At 51.4% G+C, this 21071-nt stretch overlaps 8 protein-coding genes across 8 annotated transcripts; 5 read left to right on the forward strand and 3 right to left on the reverse strand.

Moving 5' to 3' along the window:
* Positions 1-67: 67 nt before the first annotated feature.
* GUITHDRAFT_118478 (hypothetical protein) lies at positions 68-901 on the forward strand (the record flags this gene model as incomplete). Its single annotated transcript, XM_005822277.1, has 3 exons — positions 68-563; positions 691-811; positions 859-901. The coding sequence occupies 3 exons, from the start codon at positions 68-70 to the stop codon at positions 899-901; spliced, it is 660 nt and encodes a 219-aa protein (XP_005822334.1).
* Positions 902-1007: 106 nt separating this feature from the next.
* GUITHDRAFT_118479 (hypothetical protein) lies at positions 1008-3059 on the reverse strand (the record flags this gene model as incomplete). The annotated part of the gene is made up of 9 exons (XM_005822278.1): positions 1008-1116; positions 1164-1239; positions 1290-1435; positions 1715-1788; positions 1833-1865; positions 1913-1945; positions 2010-2070; positions 2120-2295; positions 2526-3059. 9 exons carry the CDS (start codon positions 3057-3059, stop codon positions 1008-1010), a joined length of 1242 nt encoding a protein of 413 aa, XP_005822335.1.
* A 1526-nt stretch (positions 3060-4585) lies between these two features.
* GUITHDRAFT_118480 (hypothetical protein) lies at positions 4586-6435 on the forward strand (the record flags this gene model as incomplete). Its single annotated transcript, XM_005822279.1, has 10 exons — positions 4586-4721; positions 4910-5004; positions 5052-5100; positions 5163-5236; positions 5282-5401; positions 5453-5613; positions 5657-5931; positions 5982-6072; positions 6119-6155; positions 6301-6435. 10 exons carry the CDS (start codon positions 4586-4588, stop codon positions 6433-6435), a joined length of 1173 nt encoding a protein of 390 aa, XP_005822336.1.
* Positions 6436-6561: 126 nt separating this feature from the next.
* Positions 6562-12008, reverse strand: GUITHDRAFT_118481 (hypothetical protein; the record flags this gene model as incomplete). The annotated part of the gene is made up of 23 exons (XM_005822280.1): positions 6562-6639; positions 6702-6767; positions 6815-6880; positions 6927-6968; positions 7010-7090; positions 7317-7398; positions 7466-7589; positions 7643-7677; positions 7725-7783; positions 7830-7885; positions 7950-8048; positions 8272-8338; positions 8397-8477; positions 8519-8584; positions 8640-8971; positions 9088-9115; positions 9162-9239; positions 9289-10549; positions 10598-10659; positions 10908-10940; positions 10991-11039; positions 11088-11644; positions 11694-12008. The coding sequence occupies 23 exons, from the start codon at positions 12006-12008 to the stop codon at positions 6562-6564; spliced, it is 3717 nt and encodes a 1238-aa protein (XP_005822337.1).
* Positions 12009-12864: 856 nt separating this feature from the next.
* On the forward strand, positions 12865-13998 carry GUITHDRAFT_118482 (hypothetical protein; the record flags this gene model as incomplete). Its single annotated transcript, XM_005822281.1, has 5 exons — positions 12865-12902; positions 13010-13612; positions 13662-13728; positions 13777-13855; positions 13904-13998. The coding sequence occupies 5 exons, from the start codon at positions 12865-12867 to the stop codon at positions 13996-13998; spliced, it is 882 nt and encodes a 293-aa protein (XP_005822338.1).
* Positions 13999-16627: 2629 nt separating this feature from the next.
* Positions 16628-18309, reverse strand: GUITHDRAFT_118483 (hypothetical protein; the record flags this gene model as incomplete). Its single annotated transcript, XM_005822282.1, has 9 exons — positions 16628-16769; positions 16822-16876; positions 16930-17005; positions 17048-17151; positions 17198-17291; positions 17342-17432; positions 17479-17678; positions 17728-17931; positions 17971-18309. The coding sequence occupies 9 exons, from the start codon at positions 18307-18309 to the stop codon at positions 16628-16630; spliced, it is 1305 nt and encodes a 434-aa protein (XP_005822339.1).
* A 1295-nt stretch (positions 18310-19604) lies between these two features.
* GUITHDRAFT_46905 (hypothetical protein) lies at positions 19605-20030 on the forward strand (the record flags this gene model as incomplete). Its single annotated transcript, XM_005822283.1, has 2 exons — positions 19605-19880; positions 19962-20030. Coding segments are annotated over 2 exons (345 nt in total), but the record flags the coding sequence as incomplete, so codon positions are not given.
* Positions 20031-20222: 192 nt separating this feature from the next.
* GUITHDRAFT_52330 (hypothetical protein) lies at positions 20223-21038 on the forward strand (the record flags this gene model as incomplete). The annotated part of the gene is made up of 2 exons (XM_005822284.1): positions 20223-20549; positions 20847-21038. Coding segments are annotated over 2 exons (519 nt in total), but the record flags the coding sequence as incomplete, so codon positions are not given.
* Positions 21039-21071: the final 33 nt, after the last annotated feature.

Genomic DNA, 21071 nt, shown 5'->3' on the forward strand with positions numbered 1-21071 from the left:
CTCCCCTCCTCCTGTCTCTCCTCCCACAATCCAGGTTCCTACCTAACTCTCTCCGGCGTTCCGAGGCATGAAGGAGCAAGAAAAGAAAAAGAAAAAGGGCTCCTCGCTCAAGCAGCAGCTCAGGGGGGTTGAGCGGCTTCTGAAGCGAGACCTGACGCCAGAAGCGCGGGCTGCGCATGAGAAGAAGTTGAAAGAGATTAAGAACAGCATGGAGAATAAGAAGAAACAGGAGCTGGAAAGGAAATACAGCAAGAAATATCACATGGTCAAATTCTTCGAGAAGAAGAAAGTAACTAGAGCTATGAAGAAAGTTGAGCGGCAACTCAAGGAGGAGGAAGACGAAGAAGCAATCAAGAAGTTGCGCGAGGAGGAAGAGCAGTTGCGGCAAGACTTAGATTACATCGTCCACTTTCCAAACGACATGAAGTATGTTTCTCTTTTCAAGACAGCCGATAAGGAGAAGGTGGAGAAAATGAGGGTAGTTGTGAGAGAACGGAGGGAACAGGCTATCAGAAAGTCGATGGAGGAACCGAAGAGTGAGGATGAAGCGGACAATGATGAAGGTATGCGACTCTTGTTGTACTGTCCATTCTTGATGATACGGTGGATGCTTTGAGTTTGTTGTGGGAACTTTGAATTATGAGGGAGAGGGGATTGGTTAGGTCATTGTTGTGACGACGATGATTGCAGAAGAACAAGACGATTTCTTCATGAATGTTGAAGATGACGAGAACAAAGCTTCTGATGAGAACCAAGAAGCTGGTGGGGGTGAAGATACAGAACACAAGCAAGGAAAGAAGAAGGACAAGAGGTGATGTTTCTGGAGCACTCTTGTGTAAGATCCTAATGAAATCGTAGGTTACCTGATCGAAACAGGAAGAAAAAGAAGAGCAAAGATTGAGATCCTTGCAGCGAGGAGGTCACGTCGCACATTGCATGGGAACTAGAAGAATACAAAGTCGAGATATTCATTTTTACACATACATGTTTATCAAGATTAACTTGGTTTAGCTGTTTGAGCCTTTTGTGCTTTGTTGGCCCTCCAATCTTCTTATCTTCTTCAGGAGCAGCTCCTTCTTAAAGGTGTCGCCCAGTCTCTCTGCCTTTTCAAGTTCCCTGACAACACGCGTGAGTGACGCAAGGCAATAGTCGTAGAGCCTTACCGCTTCAGCTTCGAGAGCTTACTGCTAGAGTGTTCGGTCGAGGGCACGGCGGACTGAATCATCTCCATCGTAGCTCCTACAAGTCAAGAACACTTGAGAGACTGTAGCAAGGCGATTCGCTAATACCTCTCAGCTTCTTGTTCTGCCCTTGCTCCTCCTCCTCCATCTCCTCAACCTGGACCACCGGCGATACGAAAGGATCGATCACTGTGCTCAACCGTCTTGGACGTTCGATGGTGCCCAGGTCCCGGTACATGCCTTCAAGGTGCTTCCTGACAATATTACGCTCAAGAATGTCCCCCACCACCCCACCCACTCCCCGCGGGCCGCAACCCCCTCTTGACGCACAGAACAAACTTCCTTGTCTCCCTTTCCCACCCGTCTCGTCGCTCTCCTCACCTAGCAGCCTTTCTATGGATTTCATCCATGATCCGATGCCTCTCCCTGCCGTCCTCGGAGATGCCCAGGTCGAAGAGACCAGCACCCTCCATCATCATAGACATCTCGTCATCCACTCTCTCTTTTCTCCTGATCGGATGGCAAGCTTGTACTCTTCCACTCGCTTCCTTGTGTCCGACATGACCTTCTTGTCCTCCAGTTTTCCCATGCTTCCGTTGTACGTGATCTGCAAGCTGAGTGAACAAGGTAGAGGTTGTCTAGAACAAACACCAGCATCTGCCGTTTATCCTCTGCTTCCAGTTCCTGTCAAACTATCAGACCCCCTTGCTCCAGTAGCATTCCTTCCGTACCTGCAGCTCATACTGCAGAACCAACGCGACCATCTACAAGGAACGACATGAGAGGAGTGATTTCGACGTCTCTCAGAGCAATCAATGTAAGACGCACGTTCTGTTCATCTTTGGAGGCAAGCTGTGCCGCCTCTTTGAGGAGCTTCATCCTCAGGACTCTGGCGATGACAAGAGATCACCAGGCAAGGAGGAGAGATCATGGAGTACCTGGAGACCTTCTCGCCAGCCTGCTCGTACAAGAAATCTATCACTGCCTGAATCATCTTCAGCTCCGATATAAATCGCTGCTCCTGCTCCGTGTAGTTTCTGTCGCTCGCCTCTCCTGCCATCATCCTCGCATCCGCGTCATAATCGCTGAGGTTCACCATCGCAGAGAAGAATTCCTGTGCAATCAGTCAGCCCAAGGGCGGCGGCGGCGGCGGCGGCGGCGGTGGCGGCGGCGGCGGCAGCAGCAGCAGCAGCAGCATTAGCAACATGTATCATTCACAGACTTGGTCATCGAGTCTCTTGGACAGCCTCCAGTTGATTCGGAAGATTCGCTCCTGCAGCAGGTCCAACGCCTGACCACAACCATCGAAAATTCATCCAGGGTAGACAACACCAGCGTACTCACAGTCATGTTCCTGTACTCCACGTCGGCAAGATCTGCACCATTCCGCAACAGTGCCAGGATACAGTCGAGGTCTCCCCGAAGGCAGGCGACCATCAGTGCATTCTGCTCGTCCCACTTCCTGCGAGCATGGACCGAAGCGCCCATGTTTACAAGAAAGTCGATCATAGCCGGCGACCCTTGACCTCTATCAAGCTCTATGTAGGAGTCCTCCACATCGATCAGGTGCCCAGAACCTGCAGCGAGCATGACCAGTGGGATTCCTTTGCTGTTCGGGATATGCACCGAGGCCCCTTGATCTATCGCCTGTTTCGCCGCGTCCAAATCGTTACGCTTGACAGCGACAACGAGCTTCCTATTGAGCGCCCGGAATCGTCGCTCGTTCTTAGCTTGCAGCTCAGCAATTGACATCCAGATCGCAAGCTCGTCCTCGTTTTGGATCGGGGGATGGTAGAAAAGGTTGGGGAGGTCTTCAGCAGACGCCCGGAGCTCCTCGTTATCATACCATACATTCTCGTCGAGTCTCGATCTGACCATGGACACATCCGTCCCGTCTTCCATGAACACCCTAGCAGGCTCAGAGAGCAGTCTCGTCCCCTTCCCTTCTAAAGCTTTCAGTCTTTGTTCCTTTTTCCTCTTCCCTGCGCTCCTTGCTGCGTCGTTTGCTTCCTTCCTGTAGCTCGCCCTCAATCGAGCGTTTTCTTTCGAGGAGTCACTCTGTGCATGTGAGCAAGAAGCAAGGAAGGAGAGGAGGAGGAGGAGGAGGAGGAGGAGGCGTCTATCACCCATGCCCTAGAGCGCCCCCCCACTCATTTTCCATGGGTCTCATTGATTGGGGACCTCATCCCCGGGCCTGGGCTACCGGCGCAGCAGCCCGGCGCAGTACCGGCCAGAGTGACCGGCGGGCCAGCTGGCGGGCCCGGGCTACTGCGGCCGGGGGGCACCGACCGCCTACCGGGTCCGCCCTCCGAGGCTCAGTCATCGGATGATCACTTTCTGTCAGTGTCACCGTGGCCGCCGCCGGAGTCACATCCGATCCGGGACCGGGATGACTCGAGTGCTCAGTGACCTTTGGCTCAGTCGTGGGGCCCAAGTTCAAGAAGCTAAGTTAAAAACTGCTTAGCCCGGGCCGGCATGGGCGCTCAGGGCGGCGGTCGCCATCCGATGATCGGCCCGCGGCCCCGCGGCCGGGGGCGGCGCACCGCCGGGTCACGGGCGTCACTGGCGCGGCCAGTGACACTGTCAACGGATGTAACGGCTGTTGACCTGGTTTGACTCGGAGGTTCGTTATCCTCAACTGCCCCCCCACCCCTACCCCCATCTGCAAACTACCCCTGGATCCTCATGAATACCACCCTACCCCTTTTGTGAGATCACACAATCCTTCTTCTTGTAGAGTCTCTCAGAAACCCATCAAGTATGAATATCTTATAGTTTTGTCGCTATACTCAAAAGGGGTTCCCTTGACCTTGCTCTGCCTTTTGGGTGCACCACACGTACCCTGCTCTCTGTCAGCGTACCCCCACCCCTTCACCTTCCTCCATTGCTCCTTCCTCCTTCCTGTACAACCCCCGTCTCCTCACCTTTCCTGCCTCCCTCCTCTTCACTTCTGCTCTAGTAGCTTCTATAGTGCTCTTCATACCCCCTCCCCCAGGCCCTTCTATTACGCTCTTGAACCCCTCCTCTCCTCTTCCATCATCATCCTACAGTTCTCTTTACCTCCAATCTACTTGTCATCCTACCCTTGATCCTATACTATAGAGCTCTCAACCTTTTATTCATTCTCTTCTCTTCATATCAGCCGTAAACCATCGCAGATTCTCTCTTCCATCAACCTTTTTCAGTTCATACAACGAGTGTCGCTTCATACAACAGACATCAGCTGCCATGAGTTCGTGCACGGATCTTCACGTAGTTTCACTCCTCCTCTGTCTTCTGCGTCTTGTGTACTGTAGAATAGATTATGCAGGCACCACAAGATTACTCGGTGGCAGTGGGACTGGGGCAGGTAAAGGATTTCTGTGGGTTGCGGGTGTTTGAACCGGTTGCTTCCTCCAGGGTTGATGAACGTGACTGAGAATTGGAGACTGAGAGTCGACGGTGGCGAAATAGTCGGGAGACCAGCCGTGCTGAGCGATGGCGACGTTATTGTTGGGACACTGCAGGGCTCTGTCTATCGGATCAACCCAATCTCGAATGGTGTAACATTTCTCTACACGCTCCGACCTGTCGTCTTGCAGTTACCCTGTTACTCTATGCCTGTTCCCTTGCGATACTCCACACGAGCGTTCCATTCGTAGTGTTTGATTGCTGCAGCTTCTTGTGATGCTGTTCTTGCCTGCCGTCTGGACGATGACGACACGGATTGTTCTCATGCGCTGGTGCAGGGACCGTCATCTGGAAGGTTTATGCAGGATCCATTGTTGGCGCACCGGTTGTCGATCAGGACGACACGATCTATTTCGGGAGCGGAGATCGCAATGTAGTGCTTCTTATATGACTCTTGGCATTTCCTCTCACGACGTTCAGGTTTGGGCCCTGACGCCTGACGGCATGACGAAATGGCAGTACCTCACCCGTGAGTTTGACCCAGCCGTTTGACAGTGATGATCTCTTGGTCTGACACGGTGTCACGTGCAGAACAACCTTTGATGACCGCTCCTCTGCTGCTTGACATGATGTATCTCTATGACGGGTCTTACTCTGATCCAGGGGTAGGTCATGCCGTGCGCTGCTATGATGTGGCTAAAGTTTGGAAGGTTGTGATAGGAGGCTTGGATGGAATCCTGTATAAACTCAACCTGGACGGGACAGAAGCATGGACGTTTCAAACCGGAGGACAGATAAGAGGGGCGGCTAGTGTAACTCATGATGGAAAGGTGAATGCCTGCGTTTTGCGTTGTTTGAATCGCAGATGACAAAGTGAACAGATCCTGTTCGGATCCACGGACATGTACCTTTACTGCATCAGTGCAAAAGACGGGAGTTTGCAATGGAAGTACAATGCTTACCAGGAGATCACGAGCAAGCCTCTCGTTCAAGACGTCTCCATCGTGTTTGGTACGAGACAGAACAACTCAGATTCAGGACGGTAAGTTTGAGACCTGGATTTGAAAGGTTTGACCGCCATGCAGGATCATCGCCCTCAAGTTTGACGGCACATGGAGATGGGAGATCAGCATAACTTCGTCCGTGGAAGGAGAGCCAATCGAAGACCCGGAGACAGGAACAGTCTACGCTGCTTCCAACGACGGCAAGATCTTCGCGATCCAGGCGGACGGTGCCATGCAGTGGCGATACGTCACGGGAGGGTCAGGAGGAGTCTGCGGTGACTACTCGAAGATCAGCGACGAGAATGCAAGCCCAACCGTCAGCGGGAAGTGCTCCTTCTCTGAGTTGGGTGCGCATGGTGAGAGCGGAGAGCTGGCAGAAGAGGAGTCAGCATGACGTCTACAGCAGGAGCAACCTCACCCTGCTTTGTGCATGGCATGTTGGTCACAAGCTCGGCAAACAAGTTTGTCTACGGCCTTGGACTAGATGGCTCCCTGCTGTGAGCTCTCGATCGCTAGCTCGTCCCACCTGACCTCCAGCTGCAGATGGAAGTTTGGCACGCGGAAGAGAATCAAAGCTCCGGTGCCTTTTCTTCTGCCAGCTCTGTCATGCTCAGTGCCTTTCCCCTCTATTATGCTTCTGCTCCCATCCTCTCCTCCGTCCCCCGTCGCTTCCCTGCCGCCTTCTCCCTCCCTTCTCCCCAGCTCTGCTCTGATATCCTTGACAGGTTCGGTGTCTGAGTAGCACAGACTCGTTCGGTCGCACCTCCGTCACAGTCTTGGCTGCCTCCAACGACCGTTACTTGTACTCCATAGATGTCTCGGTGAACCCCAGCAGAGACTCCAGCAACTTCCCCTGCTAGTCGTCGTGTTTTCTTCGTCGTGTAACAAGATAATTTGGAATACTGTTTGTTACTAACGTACAATCCTCCTCCTCCTCTTCCTCTTTCTCCTCCTCTTCCTCCGCGCGCGCTCTCTCTCCCGCTTGACTAGAAGATGTAGTCTGGGGTCACCGTCTTGTGCTCCCTCAGCATGTCAGGATGAAACTCCATCCTGGGAACCTTGACCTGCTGCCCGTCACCTCCTCGCCTCCCCCGACGCTCTTCCCTTCCCCCCCTCCGCTGCTCACCTCCACCAGGTCTGTCAGCTCAATATCCGAGTACTCTAGCCTCCTCTTGGTCGCCTTCGGCAGCACCTACCGCCTCCTCTCAGCAAACCAGCAGGACCCCAGCAGGACTGTACCACGAGCGAGATCTCAGAGCCCGGCTCTCCTCGTATCAGCTTCTCGCACATCCGCTCCGTCGTCACCTGCCGGCCGTTCAGTGACTCCCCGACATCTCCAGCTGACGCCCACCAGCTCCCCGTCTACAAAGCAGATAGTGTCCCCGGTCTCCACCTGCAGCGGCTCATCCTCGCAGCTGGAGCACAGCTGCTCACCTTCCCCCTGCACGGACTGTCGCCGGCGACTCTCGTGACGATGAGCTCTGCTCCCTGCCGCATCCACTCGATGCCGATCCCCTGGAAGAGCGTGAGGAGGAACGAAAGAGAGGGAGGGAGAGGGATGGCGAGGTAGAGGTAGAGGGAGGGGGAGAGGGAGAGGGAGAGAGAGGGAGAGGGGGAGAGGGAGAGGTAGAGGACGAGCAGAGATGGAGGAGAGACGGCAGTTAAAAGTGACAAGGTGAAAGAAGGAGAATGGAGCGATGATCGGTGAAGGGGACGAAAGAAGAGAAGGACGGGAGCTCACGGTTCCTCGGAGAGGATAATAAGGATACTTGGAGCGGAGGATCACATTCGCCTGCTCCCCGAAAAGTTTCTCCACGTCCCACCTGAGCAGGGGAGAGCGTTTGAGAGTGAGCTAGGAGGCAAGTGCGGTGCAGACAATCGTCTCCATACCCTTCTTTCCACATGCTCTCGATCAATCCCTCGACTGACGGCAAGTCAGAGACAAACTTCACAGCTCGACCTCTCCAACGTTGCATGTGCCGGACCATAAAACGATCCTCCACGTGCTTCTTCTCTGCCCAGCAGCCGTCAGCTTCACACCCTCGGCCCTCGCTGGCTGCCTCCGACCTTCCAACCTGCCTATCACGCTCTCTGCATAGATCCTGCTCCCAAGGCTCACTGAAGCGTTTCAACCTCCCCGTCAACTCACTTCTTTGGGACTTGTGGGAGTTGGTCGACGACTAGGTTTTCATAGTCGACGCCTGCAAGCTGAGAGCAAAAGGTCATTGAGGTGCCCAGGAAGTTCAACGGTTACGCTCAAGTTCTTGTTTTCTTTGAACCATTTGTACCACTGATGCATTGAAATTTGTCCTGCAGGGTCATGTAAGGATAGAGAAAGTTGACTGAGCTCACGGTCGAGGCGTTTGAGGTTCACCAGGAGTGAAAGTTTCATTTCCTCTGTGCTGCTTCCATTCCTCCCGCTCGCCGATGATGCCCGGACACTCGACCATGTTGTTCACGTCTCTTTCCACTTCTAGTCCGCAGCCAAACCAGTTGACCGGACAGTGAGCGAAAAGATGCTGCAGGACTTTGGTTTGATCTGGCAGACGTTTCAACTTGATGATGGTGTAGAGGGCGAGCAAGAGGAGGCGATTAAGCTTGTCACGAGAGGAGCATGTCGAGAAAGCGATGGGGAAGGCAGTGATGAGAAGACAGGGAGGAAAATGTGAAGAAACAAGCGTGAACACGTGCGTCACCTTCAGACCCGATCGCATTCTCTGAGAAATATTTCTTCACATAAAACATCTTTGTCGCTTCCCTCAACTTGAAGCAACACACACCTCAAACGTGAGTTGTCAACGAAAAAGATTACGGCCACTACCTGTTGAGCTTTCATGATGTCAGCAGATCTCACGAGACTGTCTTGCAGGGCAAGTCTGTGCGACTGGATTCCCTCTTGGATCTACACAGGTCTTTAGAACTGAGATTGCAAACATGGAATACCTCGAGAGCTTTGTAATGTTCTGTTTCATTGTTTCTCAACTTGCCCATGGCTTGAAGGATTTCAATCTGTTGCCACAGCCTCGCTCATCAACCCTCCTCCTCCCTCTATCTCAAGACTCACCACACTCAGAGCCGTTCCATCCTCATGAATGACGGGGATGTTCAGATCGATACCCACAGGTGTTTCTCGAGCGTGTAAATTCGATCCCTGCACCTCTTCCTCCCCGCCCCGCCATTGCTCATTCTCCTCCTCGTCCTCGCCGATCTTCTCTCTCCACTCCTGTCCTTTCCACAAGTTCTCTTCCTCCTCGTCTTCCATTCCTTCTTCCTTCCTGTCTTCAGCTCGAGACTGCAGCTCGGGTCCGCTCCTCTTCTCCTCAGCCACGATCAATTCCTTCATCTCCTCGTCCTCGTTCCCATTCTCCTCTGCCCCCCCTCGCACCCTCAGCCTCCCTGACACAAACGACAGGAGGACGTCAGAGCAACTCCCTCCTCGCAGCTTCATTGCTGCTGCTCCGACAAGACCTGGATACCCTGAGCTTCTTCCCGCAGCAGGCAGTGTAAGTTACCTTCGTCCTCCAAGGCCTGTTCAAGGTCCTTGCAGCAACAATCAGCAGCAAGTCTCGACTGGGGTTGTAGTTACCTTTCTCTGCCCCATGTTGAGGGAGAATTTCTCCACCAGCTCTTCCTTCTCCATGGCTGCTAGCTGGGCAAGCGAAACCTGCCGAGTCAAGATGTCAAACCCAGTCATGATCTACCTATCCCCTCACGTTTGCTTCCAGCACGCGCTGCCCGACGTCATCGAGCAACTTGTGTTTGACAAGGAACGCCGACAAGTCCATCTCAACTTGCTTGACAGCCGCCGACTTCTTGGCAGATCTCCTGGCTGCCGCCCCCGGGGCAGCAGACACGCGGGTCGTCTTTGCCTTGCCAACTTTCGTGTTCTTATTCTTCTTGAGCTCCCACTCGAAGTTAAGCTCCTCCAGCAACAACTTCTTCTCTGCCGCTAGCAGCCCCTTCCTTATCTTACTCCTCTGCGTCATCACCCACGTCCCCAGGGGAGGGTTTTCCACGTGGCGTTTGGGCACGTTGGAGTGTCCGTGCTGCCTGTGGAAAGCCTGCAGCTCGAGGTAACGAGCCTCCCACTCCTTGTCCCTCTTTTGGGTTCGCTCGTCGACGCTCTCGTCGTCGTCGTCGTCAGGGAGGTTGTCAAACGATGAGAAGTCATCGCTGTGGGAGAGGAGGAGGCTCTCGTCTACCACCCCGTTCTCGATCAGGACAGTCTGGTTGAACCTGGCAGACACCTCCTCCCTGATAAACCCCGACGGGGATTGCTTCTGCAGCTGCAGAAGCGCTTTGTCTCTTGCCTCCCACCCGGCTCTCAGAACTTCACGGCTAGAGTTGTCAGCCGCGTCCTCGTTCAGCAGGAGCCCCTCCTCTCTTAGGATCTTCCTCCTCTCAAACATGCGCATGAACTGGAGCTGGTAGGCGTTGTGGTACGAATTGTTCCTAGCCAGCTCGATCGACTCCATCATCATGTCGTCAAACGCCATGACGTGAAATCGTTTGAACTGCTTGAGCTCTCGGTTGATGTACCTTCGAGCAAGCGACCACAGCTCCAACGAATGATCGTTCGGCTTCGACTTGACAAACTTGCAGTAGTCAAAGAGCGTCAAGTTGGCTGCCCTGGCAGAGGCGTTGAGGTCTTCGATCCACAAGTGATCCCTCGAAGTATCACTATCACCTCCTGACTTGTCTGCGGTCGTCTTTCCCTTGTCCTTTGCCACCATTTTCTTCGCTTCCTTCTTTCCATCGGCCATCCTTGTACCATCTGGTCCTTCTCCCTCCTCCTCCGACCACTCTGAGAGCTCCTCACTTTGTTGATCGCCCTTAAGCTCCCCAGCTCCTTCCGGCTCCTTCACGTCCGACTGCGTTCCCCACTGCCTCGCAAGATTCTCAAAATTTTCATCCTCGTTGCCAAGATCGAGGTTGAAACCATCTGCCAAGGACTTGGGAACCTGTTCCTGTTCGCTGCTCAAGGAGATTCACCGCGATTTTCACGGCGAGAACGCACTTTACCTCTCGCGTTCCTCTCCCGCCTTTGCATTTTCAGAGGCAATGACGATGGTAGGCGGTTGCACCTGTAGTGAGCAGTCAGCGACATCCAACTTTCAACTTCCGCATGTCCTTGCCTGATGGCTCGCTTCCATAAATAGCTGCGGAGAAAGTCAGAGATGAAAGATGGTATGATCCAAAATCACTACAACCACCATAGGAATTTAAAATCATCAAGCTTCTCATCAGAATCCTTCTTGCCATCATCATCGTCATCATCAAAGATATCACTATCGCCGCCCCCTCTCAAACTCAATACTTCACAAAACAATACCTTCGATTGAAGTTCCAGCAGCCTTTGTTGCTCCTAAAAGGGCTTGTCAAAGGGAGGATGGCAATATGCATCAAGGAACAAACCGCCTCCTGCTGGAGTTTCTGCCTCATCTTTGCCTCTTGCTTCAATGCCCTGCAGGAACAGATTCATACTTTTCTTCTCGTCTTCATCGTTCTTCACCTAGCCTTCTCCGACTTGCTTTGCCTCACTTCCGAAAGCTTCCTCTTCTTCTCGGGATTCTCCACCTCCTCCTCACCGGCCTGACCGCTCTGGGCACTCGGCGCTTGTGCGGGGGCCGCAGCAGGAGCTGAGAACAGATCTGGTCGAGTACTTTTCATGTCTTCCAACCACTTGGCGTCGTCCATCAGAATGTCGTCAAGGTCCGAGCCTCCACGGAGGTTGTTGGGGTTCGAGTGTATCGAGAAGTAACTCTGGTTCCTCCGTAAGAGCCTGGAAGTCAGCGCATTCTTCAGCTGCGGAACCTCAGTCTCGAGGAACGATCTCTTTGCAAGCTCATGACTGAAGTCCCCTTCACTTTTCAGCGCGCTCTGGAGCTTCCTCCTTTGGAGACGTCGATCCAATGCAGCGACTTCACTCGGATCTGCCAACTTCTTCATCTCTTCCCACTCATCCGTTCCGTTGAGATGTTGGTAGGCTGTCATGAGGTCAATCCAGCCCTCGAACTTGTACCCCTTGCTCTCCGGGCAATCGAAATGATAGCCCTGGTGGAATGCGATCTGAAGGTCAAAATTTAGTATGTCGCCAGGTCGACCAGCAACGCACAACCTCTCTCATCAGACGGCTGACATTGCTCGGTTTCGCAGTTCGCCCCATGATCTTGACCGCAGGCAACGAGTCGTCCTCCATCTGCTCACTGCCAGCGGCGGTTGTGTTCAACCTTCGGAAGAACTGCCCGTCACTTGCCACGAATATGCTGTCAGTAAGAGCTCCACAACCACCACGAACGCGCAACGTGGCATGCTGGAAGGGAACTGAAAGCTGTCGGGCGATGCTGCTGTCAGTTGTTTGCAGTTGGAGAACAGAGAAGAAAGAAATTTGAATGAATAGCTCCAGCCCTGGGGATTGCCTACCAACAACCATGATTGCTATCGATGCATTTCATGCTTTCTTGCTATCTAGAGACTTGACTTTGTCGCCGCATTTGATGCAGATGATGTTGAGGATCACGAGAGATGCAGGAGGGCAGATCATTCCCAGGGCCGTTTCCCTTCATTCTACTAAATCGCTTTCCTTCCTGAACAAAAAGGGCAAAGTTAGCAGGTGAGCATTGTCAACTAAACGAGAAGATTTATGTGCTCGCGATAGAGGGAGAGGGATGGATAAATGGAGTGGTGGAAGCGGAAAGACATGCAGGTAGCGGGAAAGGGGAGTTGGTGGGGGTGCATTGATACGAGGAGGCTTTCGAGGGAAGGGCAAGGGCAAGAAGGATGGGATCGCGCGAGACAAGGAGTGAGTAGGGTGACAAGAGACTGGAAGAGGAGGGCAGAAGAGAGGTGAGGACAGTGCTGAAGGGAAAGAACGATGGAGGAGAGGATGTGGATGTGGGGAGGAGGAGGAGGTGAGAGTCAAGCAAGTCTGGCTAGATTCGTTCGCTGATGAGGACGCATTGGATTGGAAATGGCATCAGAAGTATCCCTGAAGATACAATGACCAATCCGGGCCCGCTCCGGTTCTCAGTCTTTATGGATCGCCATCTGCCGCGGTCACGTTTCGACTCTTCACATATCGGGAATGCGGGGCAGCGGGGGAAGGAGAAGAGAGTTGGAGCTGTTGGTAGGGGCGGCAAGAGGTTAAGAGTGCATGAACACGAGAGCAAGAACATGAGCGAGATGGTATGAGACAGATATATGAGAGAGGAGATATGAGAGAATGGAATTGAGAGTAAGATAACGATAGCAAGAACATGAGGGTGAGAGCATGAGAGTAAGCGCAGGCAATGTGTATCGCAGATGAGGTTTCTGCAATGTACAAGTGGTCGTACCCCATTGACGAGCGCGGATGTGCTTTAGCCCTTTTAGACAAGGGGGTTTCCCTTCATGATAGGCGCGCTTCGTGTCATCCTTGGCTCACGTTCATCACAGGCTAAAACTCGCAGTCAGGAACTACCAGGGCCAGCAGTATCCAGCCATGCTCGAGGGTCCAATGCGGCAAGGTTGCTTGCTTGCCGCAATGGTCCTCGGTCTGCTGGTTGTCCTTGTAAGTTTGCACCGGGCGAAGGAGCAGGCTCTTCTTAGCTCTCCTCTCCCTGCCTCGGTGATGGGCACAGACCTAACTGGAATGTATGCTCACTCAGCGCCGCTCGTGACCTTTGTGCCGGTACCAGAGGAATCGAGGTTTGTTCCTTACAGAGGAAGTGTATCCTTTGAAGCTCCGGCTTCTGTCCTTGAGTACCCCCCGCGCCAGGCAGTCAGGGACCCGCAATCCTTTTTTGCCGAGCAGCGACGATCAGAAATTAGGAGGATAATGCAAGAAGGAAGTGCCGTGCTGTCGCAAATCAAGGCGAGCATGGAGACGAGGCATTCTCCAGTCTCACACAAGAAGGTGTCCAAGGTCCAACTACTCCATGCGAACCATCGCCTCGTGCCCCCTGCGCATCTGGCGAAAGACGATCTGCATGCGCACCAGAGCACTTGGCGTCCGTCCAAGAAGGAGGGCAAGAGAATGGACAAGCACTCCGAAGCCAGGTTGACATAGTCACTGTAGCCGCATCGTATACTAATGTCGATGTATCAGACGCGTGCCCGGTGCGAAGGTTGAGAAATCCCACAACAAGGAACAGAAATACGATTTTCACTTCAAGGTAACGTGATATCAACGTCGCTCATTCTCCTGTGAACAAGGAACTCAGGGATTTGGGGTCAAGCTTAGTGCAGACGTGAGAGCCTGGCAACCTCGAGCAGGTGCTTGGTACTCCTACACGCCTCGAGGTAAATATTTGACATTGTAAATTTCATGCTCAAGATGTTTGCTCGCAGAAAACTTGCAAAACTCAGCTGCTTCTAATCCTAATGGTTTCGTCACGATGACTACGCTGGCAGTTTGTATCACTCTTGCGTTCTGCTCAATGTGATTTATTGAAAATTTTACGATAGCCAACAAATATTCCTCTGTGTCCACTATGCATTCAATTTCATGATGTAGATCTATCAATTTCTTGCGTTCTCCACTCAGCTAGTCAACACATGATATGGCGGGGAGTCTAGCCAGTTCTTCGAATTTGGAAACAACAACAGGCTGTCCACGTTTTGCAAAGAATTTGCACTGTCATGTTGCTTCAATGCGACTTCACGCCATCGCATTTGCCACATCTTGGATTTCAACTGCTATTGATTACTGCCAAAGTGAACAAAGTACAAAACTGTGGTTTTTGGCTACAACATTCCGATAAGACATGTGGGGGTGACAGCTTCAGTCAAGCTTTACTTTTGACCCGATAGAGTAGAGAGACAGTATCATCGCTTTCGATTGCCATCCTTATGCAGCATTTTGAGCACTGATAGCTTGTGTTATCCAAATCATTGTTCTGTGGCTCAGCGATAATGAGTTGAGAAGCATTTTGGCCTCGACGATCGTTGAACATGATCCAAGGCTTCTTCAAACAGCTCCTGCAGTTCTCCCTTCCATGACCCTTCCACAGTGAAACTTGATTTATATTTCCGCTGATAGGGCCATTTCTGTACGCCTAGTCTTCGGCAAACATTCTTCAAAGCCGATAACGAGATTCCCTGTGGGCTACAGTCACAACACCAAATTTCAAGTGAAAAAAATCACAAGTACCAAGGACTTCGCTGCCTCCGATTGCTGCAGCTTGAACAATGGTGCTATAGTCGCCAAGGTTATGACTACTTCCTTGGGATACTCTGTTGGACTTTCTCGCTTCTGTCTTGTGAGAAGACGAACGGTTCGGTCAGTGTCCAATGCTGAAATGTTGTTGAGCTTATCAGGAGCAGGTCCACGCATTGAAGGGGGAGTAGGAAGATCGGTGTGAGAGATATGCACTTGGCTGGGGACTTCGAATACCATACAAGGCTGAAGAGGCTGAAGGGATTGAGGGTGCTAGAGCACTGCGATGAAGTATAAGTAGGGGAGGGACAAGGGGGCGGAGGATTTGGGGAACGGAGGGAAATGTCGCACTATTTGTTTTTTTAGGAACAATGGGTGAACCCTACCCTTGTTGCAAGGGACACCCTACCTCATATCCTTCGTGTGACTTATACTTAAAGGTGGGGGTGGTCTTGTGGAATGGGTAGGTACTCCTATGAAGTTGAGGAAGACGTCGACCATGCGAGGTCCATGCAACGATTACACTCTCGAGAACGGAAAGATATGATTTCAAGTTTGATTCCCTGTAGTAAATAACGAAGAGGTCGATTGGCAGTACCAAAGAATCTTTCATGACGTGACAGGCAGGGGATGGTACGTGACTTCTCGCGAAGAGATGCGGATCTAATCGTGCAGCCTCCTTTCCGTACGGTCGCACGATGAAAATCCGCCACCTTCCGCCCCACCCCCACCTACCTGGACCACCAAAGGTTCTCAACAGGGGTCGAACATGCGGCTCGGAATCACGGAATCAACCAACAGTTGCGAAATCGGCCGTCAGGCAAAATCAGCCGTCATTTTGAGACAGGTCACGGCTGCAGGGCGTGACTCATCAGTGACAGTGATGTCTGCCCGGGCAACACCGTGAGCCAGCAGCCGTGACCAGAACCCCGCGAGTCTCTTGACTCCTTGCTCCACTCTCTCATGAAATCTTCAAACAGGACCCCCGGTGCCTCAATCCTATTTCCACAGCTTGCAGGCCTGAGCTGTCCTCGGGCCTCCTGGAATGATACCGATACGTTAAGCTCTTGACCCTGTAAGGTGAGAAATGCGTCTAATGAAGCCTCCTCCTGAGCCTTTAAGGATGATGGGATGTCCAGCAGATGAAGCTTGATTAGTCTTGAGCTTGACATTGGTTGAATACATCAGTGCTTGACTGGTGCAAGCCATTAACTATTTCAAAGTCATGCTGTCTTGCTGCCGACATGTGTTTTTCACATTCTTCACAGAAGTGCTGGTTTGTTTCCAAAGTCAACTTAAAACCTGGAGATCCCTCAAAGAATGCTTCACATTTTTAGTGAAAAAATCGAAACCATCCGAAACATCATGGTTTAGGGTTTAGGTCCACCCGATATGGCATGAAGAACTACAGATAAAGAACTAAAGATTAAAGACCCCAAGCAGAATTCTCCCTCTCACAGGTTTCAGTCACTTGCATCTCACAAAGCAAGTGACTCAGATAGGAATACTCATCACATTTTCAATCAGTGTATCATTTACTTAGCTAGTACTAGTTCTGACTAGAGTACCACTGCTAGAGTATTGTAGGTGATCTTTGTACAAGGAAAAATACAGATAGCGTACTGGACACATCTACTAGAATGCTGGTGCCGACTTGATAGTCGAGTAGTTCACGGTACAGTTCAAGGAGAGGCTACAAGTGTTTAGGGCAGCGATCAGGAGCAGGGAGGGCCGCTTCGAAGCGAGCCAAACTGGAGCATTTGAACTTGCCGCAGCGATCATGCTAGGACGTACGAATCTACAGGGTCAGTCCGTTCTGCAAGGAACAGTATGTACTGAGATTTGACGGCGTGACCGTGTCCGAGTCGGGCAATACCGTGGCCATAGGGTTGAACAAGGCAGTTTATTCCGCTGGGCTATTTCCATATCTTTCCGAGCTCAGACTTCAAGGTAGCAGCAACCAGAATGCTCAAGAAAGTTGAAGGAACCAAGAAAAGTAGAGCCGGTTGTCCTGCTCCAGAGTTGAAAGCTTCGCATAAGAAACATCCCACGGAATATCTGGACAGGGATGATGATTAAATTATGTAGCTAGAGACACCACACAACTCACCCCCCGAGAGATGCTTGAAGGTACCAGTTGCTCTTCTCTTGTACATCTACTTGTCCTGCAAATCATCCATAATCTCATGATTCCTTGCACCCTTTATGGCGGTCTTACCCTCGCCCGGAGAAGTTGTTTCCGATTCCTTTGTTTTGTCCTTGTCAAATCTTGCTGCCCATCCGGTCAACATTGCCTGGAAGTATTGAGTGATGGAGAACAGAAATATTACATCTACCGGGAAGACAGCGTCTGCAAGTCCAAGTGCGTCCGTTGGCTTTCCATCAATCACAACTTCAAGCAGCCCAGGCTGCCATGACGATCCCGAGAGCTTGGCTCTAGCTTATCAAAATGTCACTGTCAAGATTCAGTATGCAACAAACCTTACCCACAGACTCCATTACAGAGGCTGCTGGTTCAGCAGCTGAAGCAGGAGGAACGAGGAAAGAAGATCCATAGACCCCGAAAAGGTCATACGCCACCTTCATTCCAGTCATGGGGTACAGAGATCGCGCGGACTAAGTGAAGGAACCAATCCTCCAAGAGCAGCGACAGTGACGGGAAGTGACGCGAGCTGAACTGAACGCGCAGCCGTGATGGCAATACAGCTGTTGATGGCGTTTCTTTCAGCTGAAGTCAGTAACCGAGAGCTGATGCGTGCAGCAACACCTCATGGGCCAAGCGACACTGGAAGGTGCCAGGAATGCGAACAGGACCCCAGCAGTGCTCAAGAGGAGAGGGATCTGGTTCGATACACTAGTCTTTTGGCCATCCTCATTGTCTTTCGCCTGAACTCCCAGCCAGGACAGAAAGTTCCGTACCTCCACTTGAAAGAAAAGGGTGCAAACTGCAAAATTACCAGCTCCAGACTGCAAGTGAACTGTAAGAAACAACGCTGCACCAGGCAAGATGACAAACCAGCACAGGCAAAACATTCAGTGATCTTTTCAGGCTCTGTAACACCTCGCTAGAGAGGAGCGAACTGCTCGTATCCATGTTGGATAATGTTGAACCAAACAAGAAGAAGGACGAAAACAAGGAGAAGGCTAGGAATGCAGGGAGAAAGAAGGCTATGCTGACACCACTGACATTATCAAGCTTTGCATAAGCTTGTTTGGCCACCTGTGCCAGTTTTAGATGAGAATTGCATTCGATGATCACCTCTCCATCATTGAAGGTCTTGGAGATGTTTGCTGTTCCAACGGATTGCAAGATCTCATCGTTGAGTAACTTGAGTCTGCTGCCCAAAGATGATGGAAGATCAACTGATCGCAGAGCCGCAAGATCGACTATGCTAATGGCCATGCAGTAGAGATACACCCTCTTCAAAATCAGGAACAGGATGATGAGCGTTCTTCTTTCATCTTGTTCGGTTGCTGCTTGCGCCATTGTGATGAGGTAGGGAAACACGTTGGACAAGAGTGGGAGTACAACGAAGACGCTCGTGTACTTGCTCAGGAGATTGGGTTGCAACGATCTCGCTTCTGACTGCTGCTGCATGCGGACCCTGCTCGTCACGGATTTTGCGTGCTTGGAGAGGGAAGGTTGGTGTGATGGGGAGGAATGGAAAGAGGTGAGGAAGGGATGGTAGCAGAAAGCGGAAGGAGATGAGCGCGAAGGATAGCATTGAAGGGAAGATGTAGAAGGAGAAGAGAAGCAGCAGGGCGATGAGATGTGTCGCATGGACGCATGGAAAGACGCGGCCAGTGCTAGCATATTGGTTTATAAGGGGATTCGTCGGGCAAGAACTGAATTAGGTAATAGATATTTCAGCCCGCTGGGGCCCACGAGGCAGGCCTGATCCAAAATACGTTTCCGGGTTCAAAATTTTCAATATATTCAAAATTATACCCTTGATAATTTGAATATCAACTTTCAGAAATTTCAATTTATTATCAATATTTGTTTTGCCGACAAAGATGCAGGTGGATCATGATAATGCAGCTGAGAGACGCGATCAGGCAGCTGATCATTCTCAAGGTCCTATGAGTATGCAGGTTGAACCAGCCGCAGCCATTCAGATTCAAGCAAATGACTCTGAAGCACAAGGAGGGAGAAGGAATGCAAGGCGTTCAGATGCAGAGAGACGTCCACGACAGGATAGATCAGCAGAGAGCTTCAGTGACAATTCAAGAGCAATGTACGTTTCCAGCATGAGCGCTTTCATGCGATTCATCTATCAACACAAACCCAACCTGCTCACTCCTGAGTTCAAGGCCATGATAGAAAGGCAACTGGAACCTGCCTCCGACGATTGCCCACCCTTGCCAACGAAGAAAGGAACACGAGCTGCATTATTGGAGATCTGGTTAGAAAGCACAGGCAATTTTGTGATCACTGCATTGCTCATTAGAAGCTGACGAGAAGTCAATTTGGCAGGCACTGCACCAAGGATTCATCCCATCAAGTTTGACGAATTCACGTCTGAGGACTTTTTGATGTGGATTAAGCACCTACAGGAGACAACAGAAAATGGACTTGCATCGTATTCCAATCATCGTACCGCTCTGTCCTGCCTCTTCAAAGCTTTTGAACAACCAATTCCATCACAGATGAAGATCGACTTGCACGATTTCTTCAGCCGACTGAAGGAGATCTGCAATACCTCCAACGCAAGTGATGCACCCAAAACCATAGGAGGCAAAAAGCCAGTCAGCATGACGACTTACCGTCTCTTGGCTAGGAACATGCTGTTTTCTCAGAAAAGAATGTACGTCTTCGCAAGGACGTACATGATATTTTGTTGGAATCTAATGTGCAAGGCAGGAAGTGCTGAAAGCATTCAATTCGATCACATGTGCTGGGACGAAGATCATCTTCAAATCTTCTTTTCACATTCCAAAACGGGCCAGACAACTGGGGGCCGTCCAGGGGATCCCAGGAGGGTTTATGCCAACCCTACCTGCCCTGAGATCTGCCCCATCTTGGCATTGGGGATTTACTTGTTGTGCTACCTACCAGATAGAACAATCCTGTTTCCAGGTCGATCGCAGAGCAAACGATTCTTGCAAATCTTTTCAAAAATCTTGTCACCCCCGGAGGACCGGCAGAGGGCCCGGAGTATCGGCAATGTGGAAAATGAAGAGCCTGATGAGGATCGATTTCAGATGGCTGTTCGTGCTCACATGAAATCGTTGGGGCTGCGTGCCGAGGACTTTGGCAGCGCCTCGTTCTCCAAAGGAGCGGCGGAATACTGCAGCGTGGGAAGTACCCACGGCCCTCCCAGTGCGGCAGTGTCAGGGAGACAGTCAGATGGAGCGATGTTGAAAAGCAATTCTCGCTGTGAAGCTGCAGGTGATTGTTATGTGGGCAGGACGGTCTGTGGGTTGCCTATTCACCAAACTGAGTTCGCTATTCTCCCACCACATTTCACTCAGCGAGATGAATTTCTCACGCAAATGATTGATTTGTGCTTTCCAACCTTACCAGCATCCATGAATCGCGTGGCGGAGTTTGTCTTGGCTTCAGTCCTGCATCATGTTGATTTTCTCAAAGCGAATCTTGAACCACAGCATATTCTATGGCAATCTACCTTGTTTCGTGAACAAGAATGTCTTGTCGCATTGAAGTCCAAGGTTGTGTGCTGTATGCCCAAGGAAGCGAGAGGCAGAATGGAATCTACAGGAATCCCTCCTCATGTACAACAATACATACAGAGTGACGAGCTTTTGTCATCTCTTTCCAAGATACAGCAGGACATGGTTGAAATGAACCAATACATGAACAGATTTAGGCAACAGGTTCCCTCAGCAGTGCAAGGGGGCGAAGGAGCTACTACTGGATTCAGGGTGACCGAGAGTGACAAGGAAAGCTTGAAAGAATGCCTACGGCAAACCTTGCGCGAGGTCATTCAGGAAGTACTGCTAGAGGAAACCGGCGGGCGCAGCAATCAAACTCCTTATCATCAACCCTCTCACCCACCGCGAGGCAGCCCTGCGTCAGGCGCCGGACTTGTGAGAAACGTGTCAAACATCACAGAAGAACAGGCATCAAGATTGCAACACCAGAATGAGGCGGGGGCCGGGGCGGGTCCACAGCAAAGCGACATTATGCTGACCGAGGAGTTTGGAACCGCTATGGTGGTATGGAACATGTGGTTTTGTGGGAACGCGAGCAAACGGATCCCACCGCTCCGGCTTGTATCTGCGAGTTCGTTGAATGGCAAAAACAACAAAAAAAGATTCTCAGACATCAAATTCCTTGTTGAGAGCTTTGAAAAGCACGCGAGGGATGTGATCTCCCGTGATCAAACGGGGTCGCGT

This window comes from Guillardia theta (genome assembly GCF_000315625.1).
Source record: "Guillardia theta CCMP2712 unplaced genomic scaffold GUITHscaffold_128, whole genome shotgun sequence".
NCBI classification, from domain to species: Eukaryota; class Cryptophyceae; order Pyrenomonadales; family Geminigeraceae; genus Guillardia; species Guillardia theta.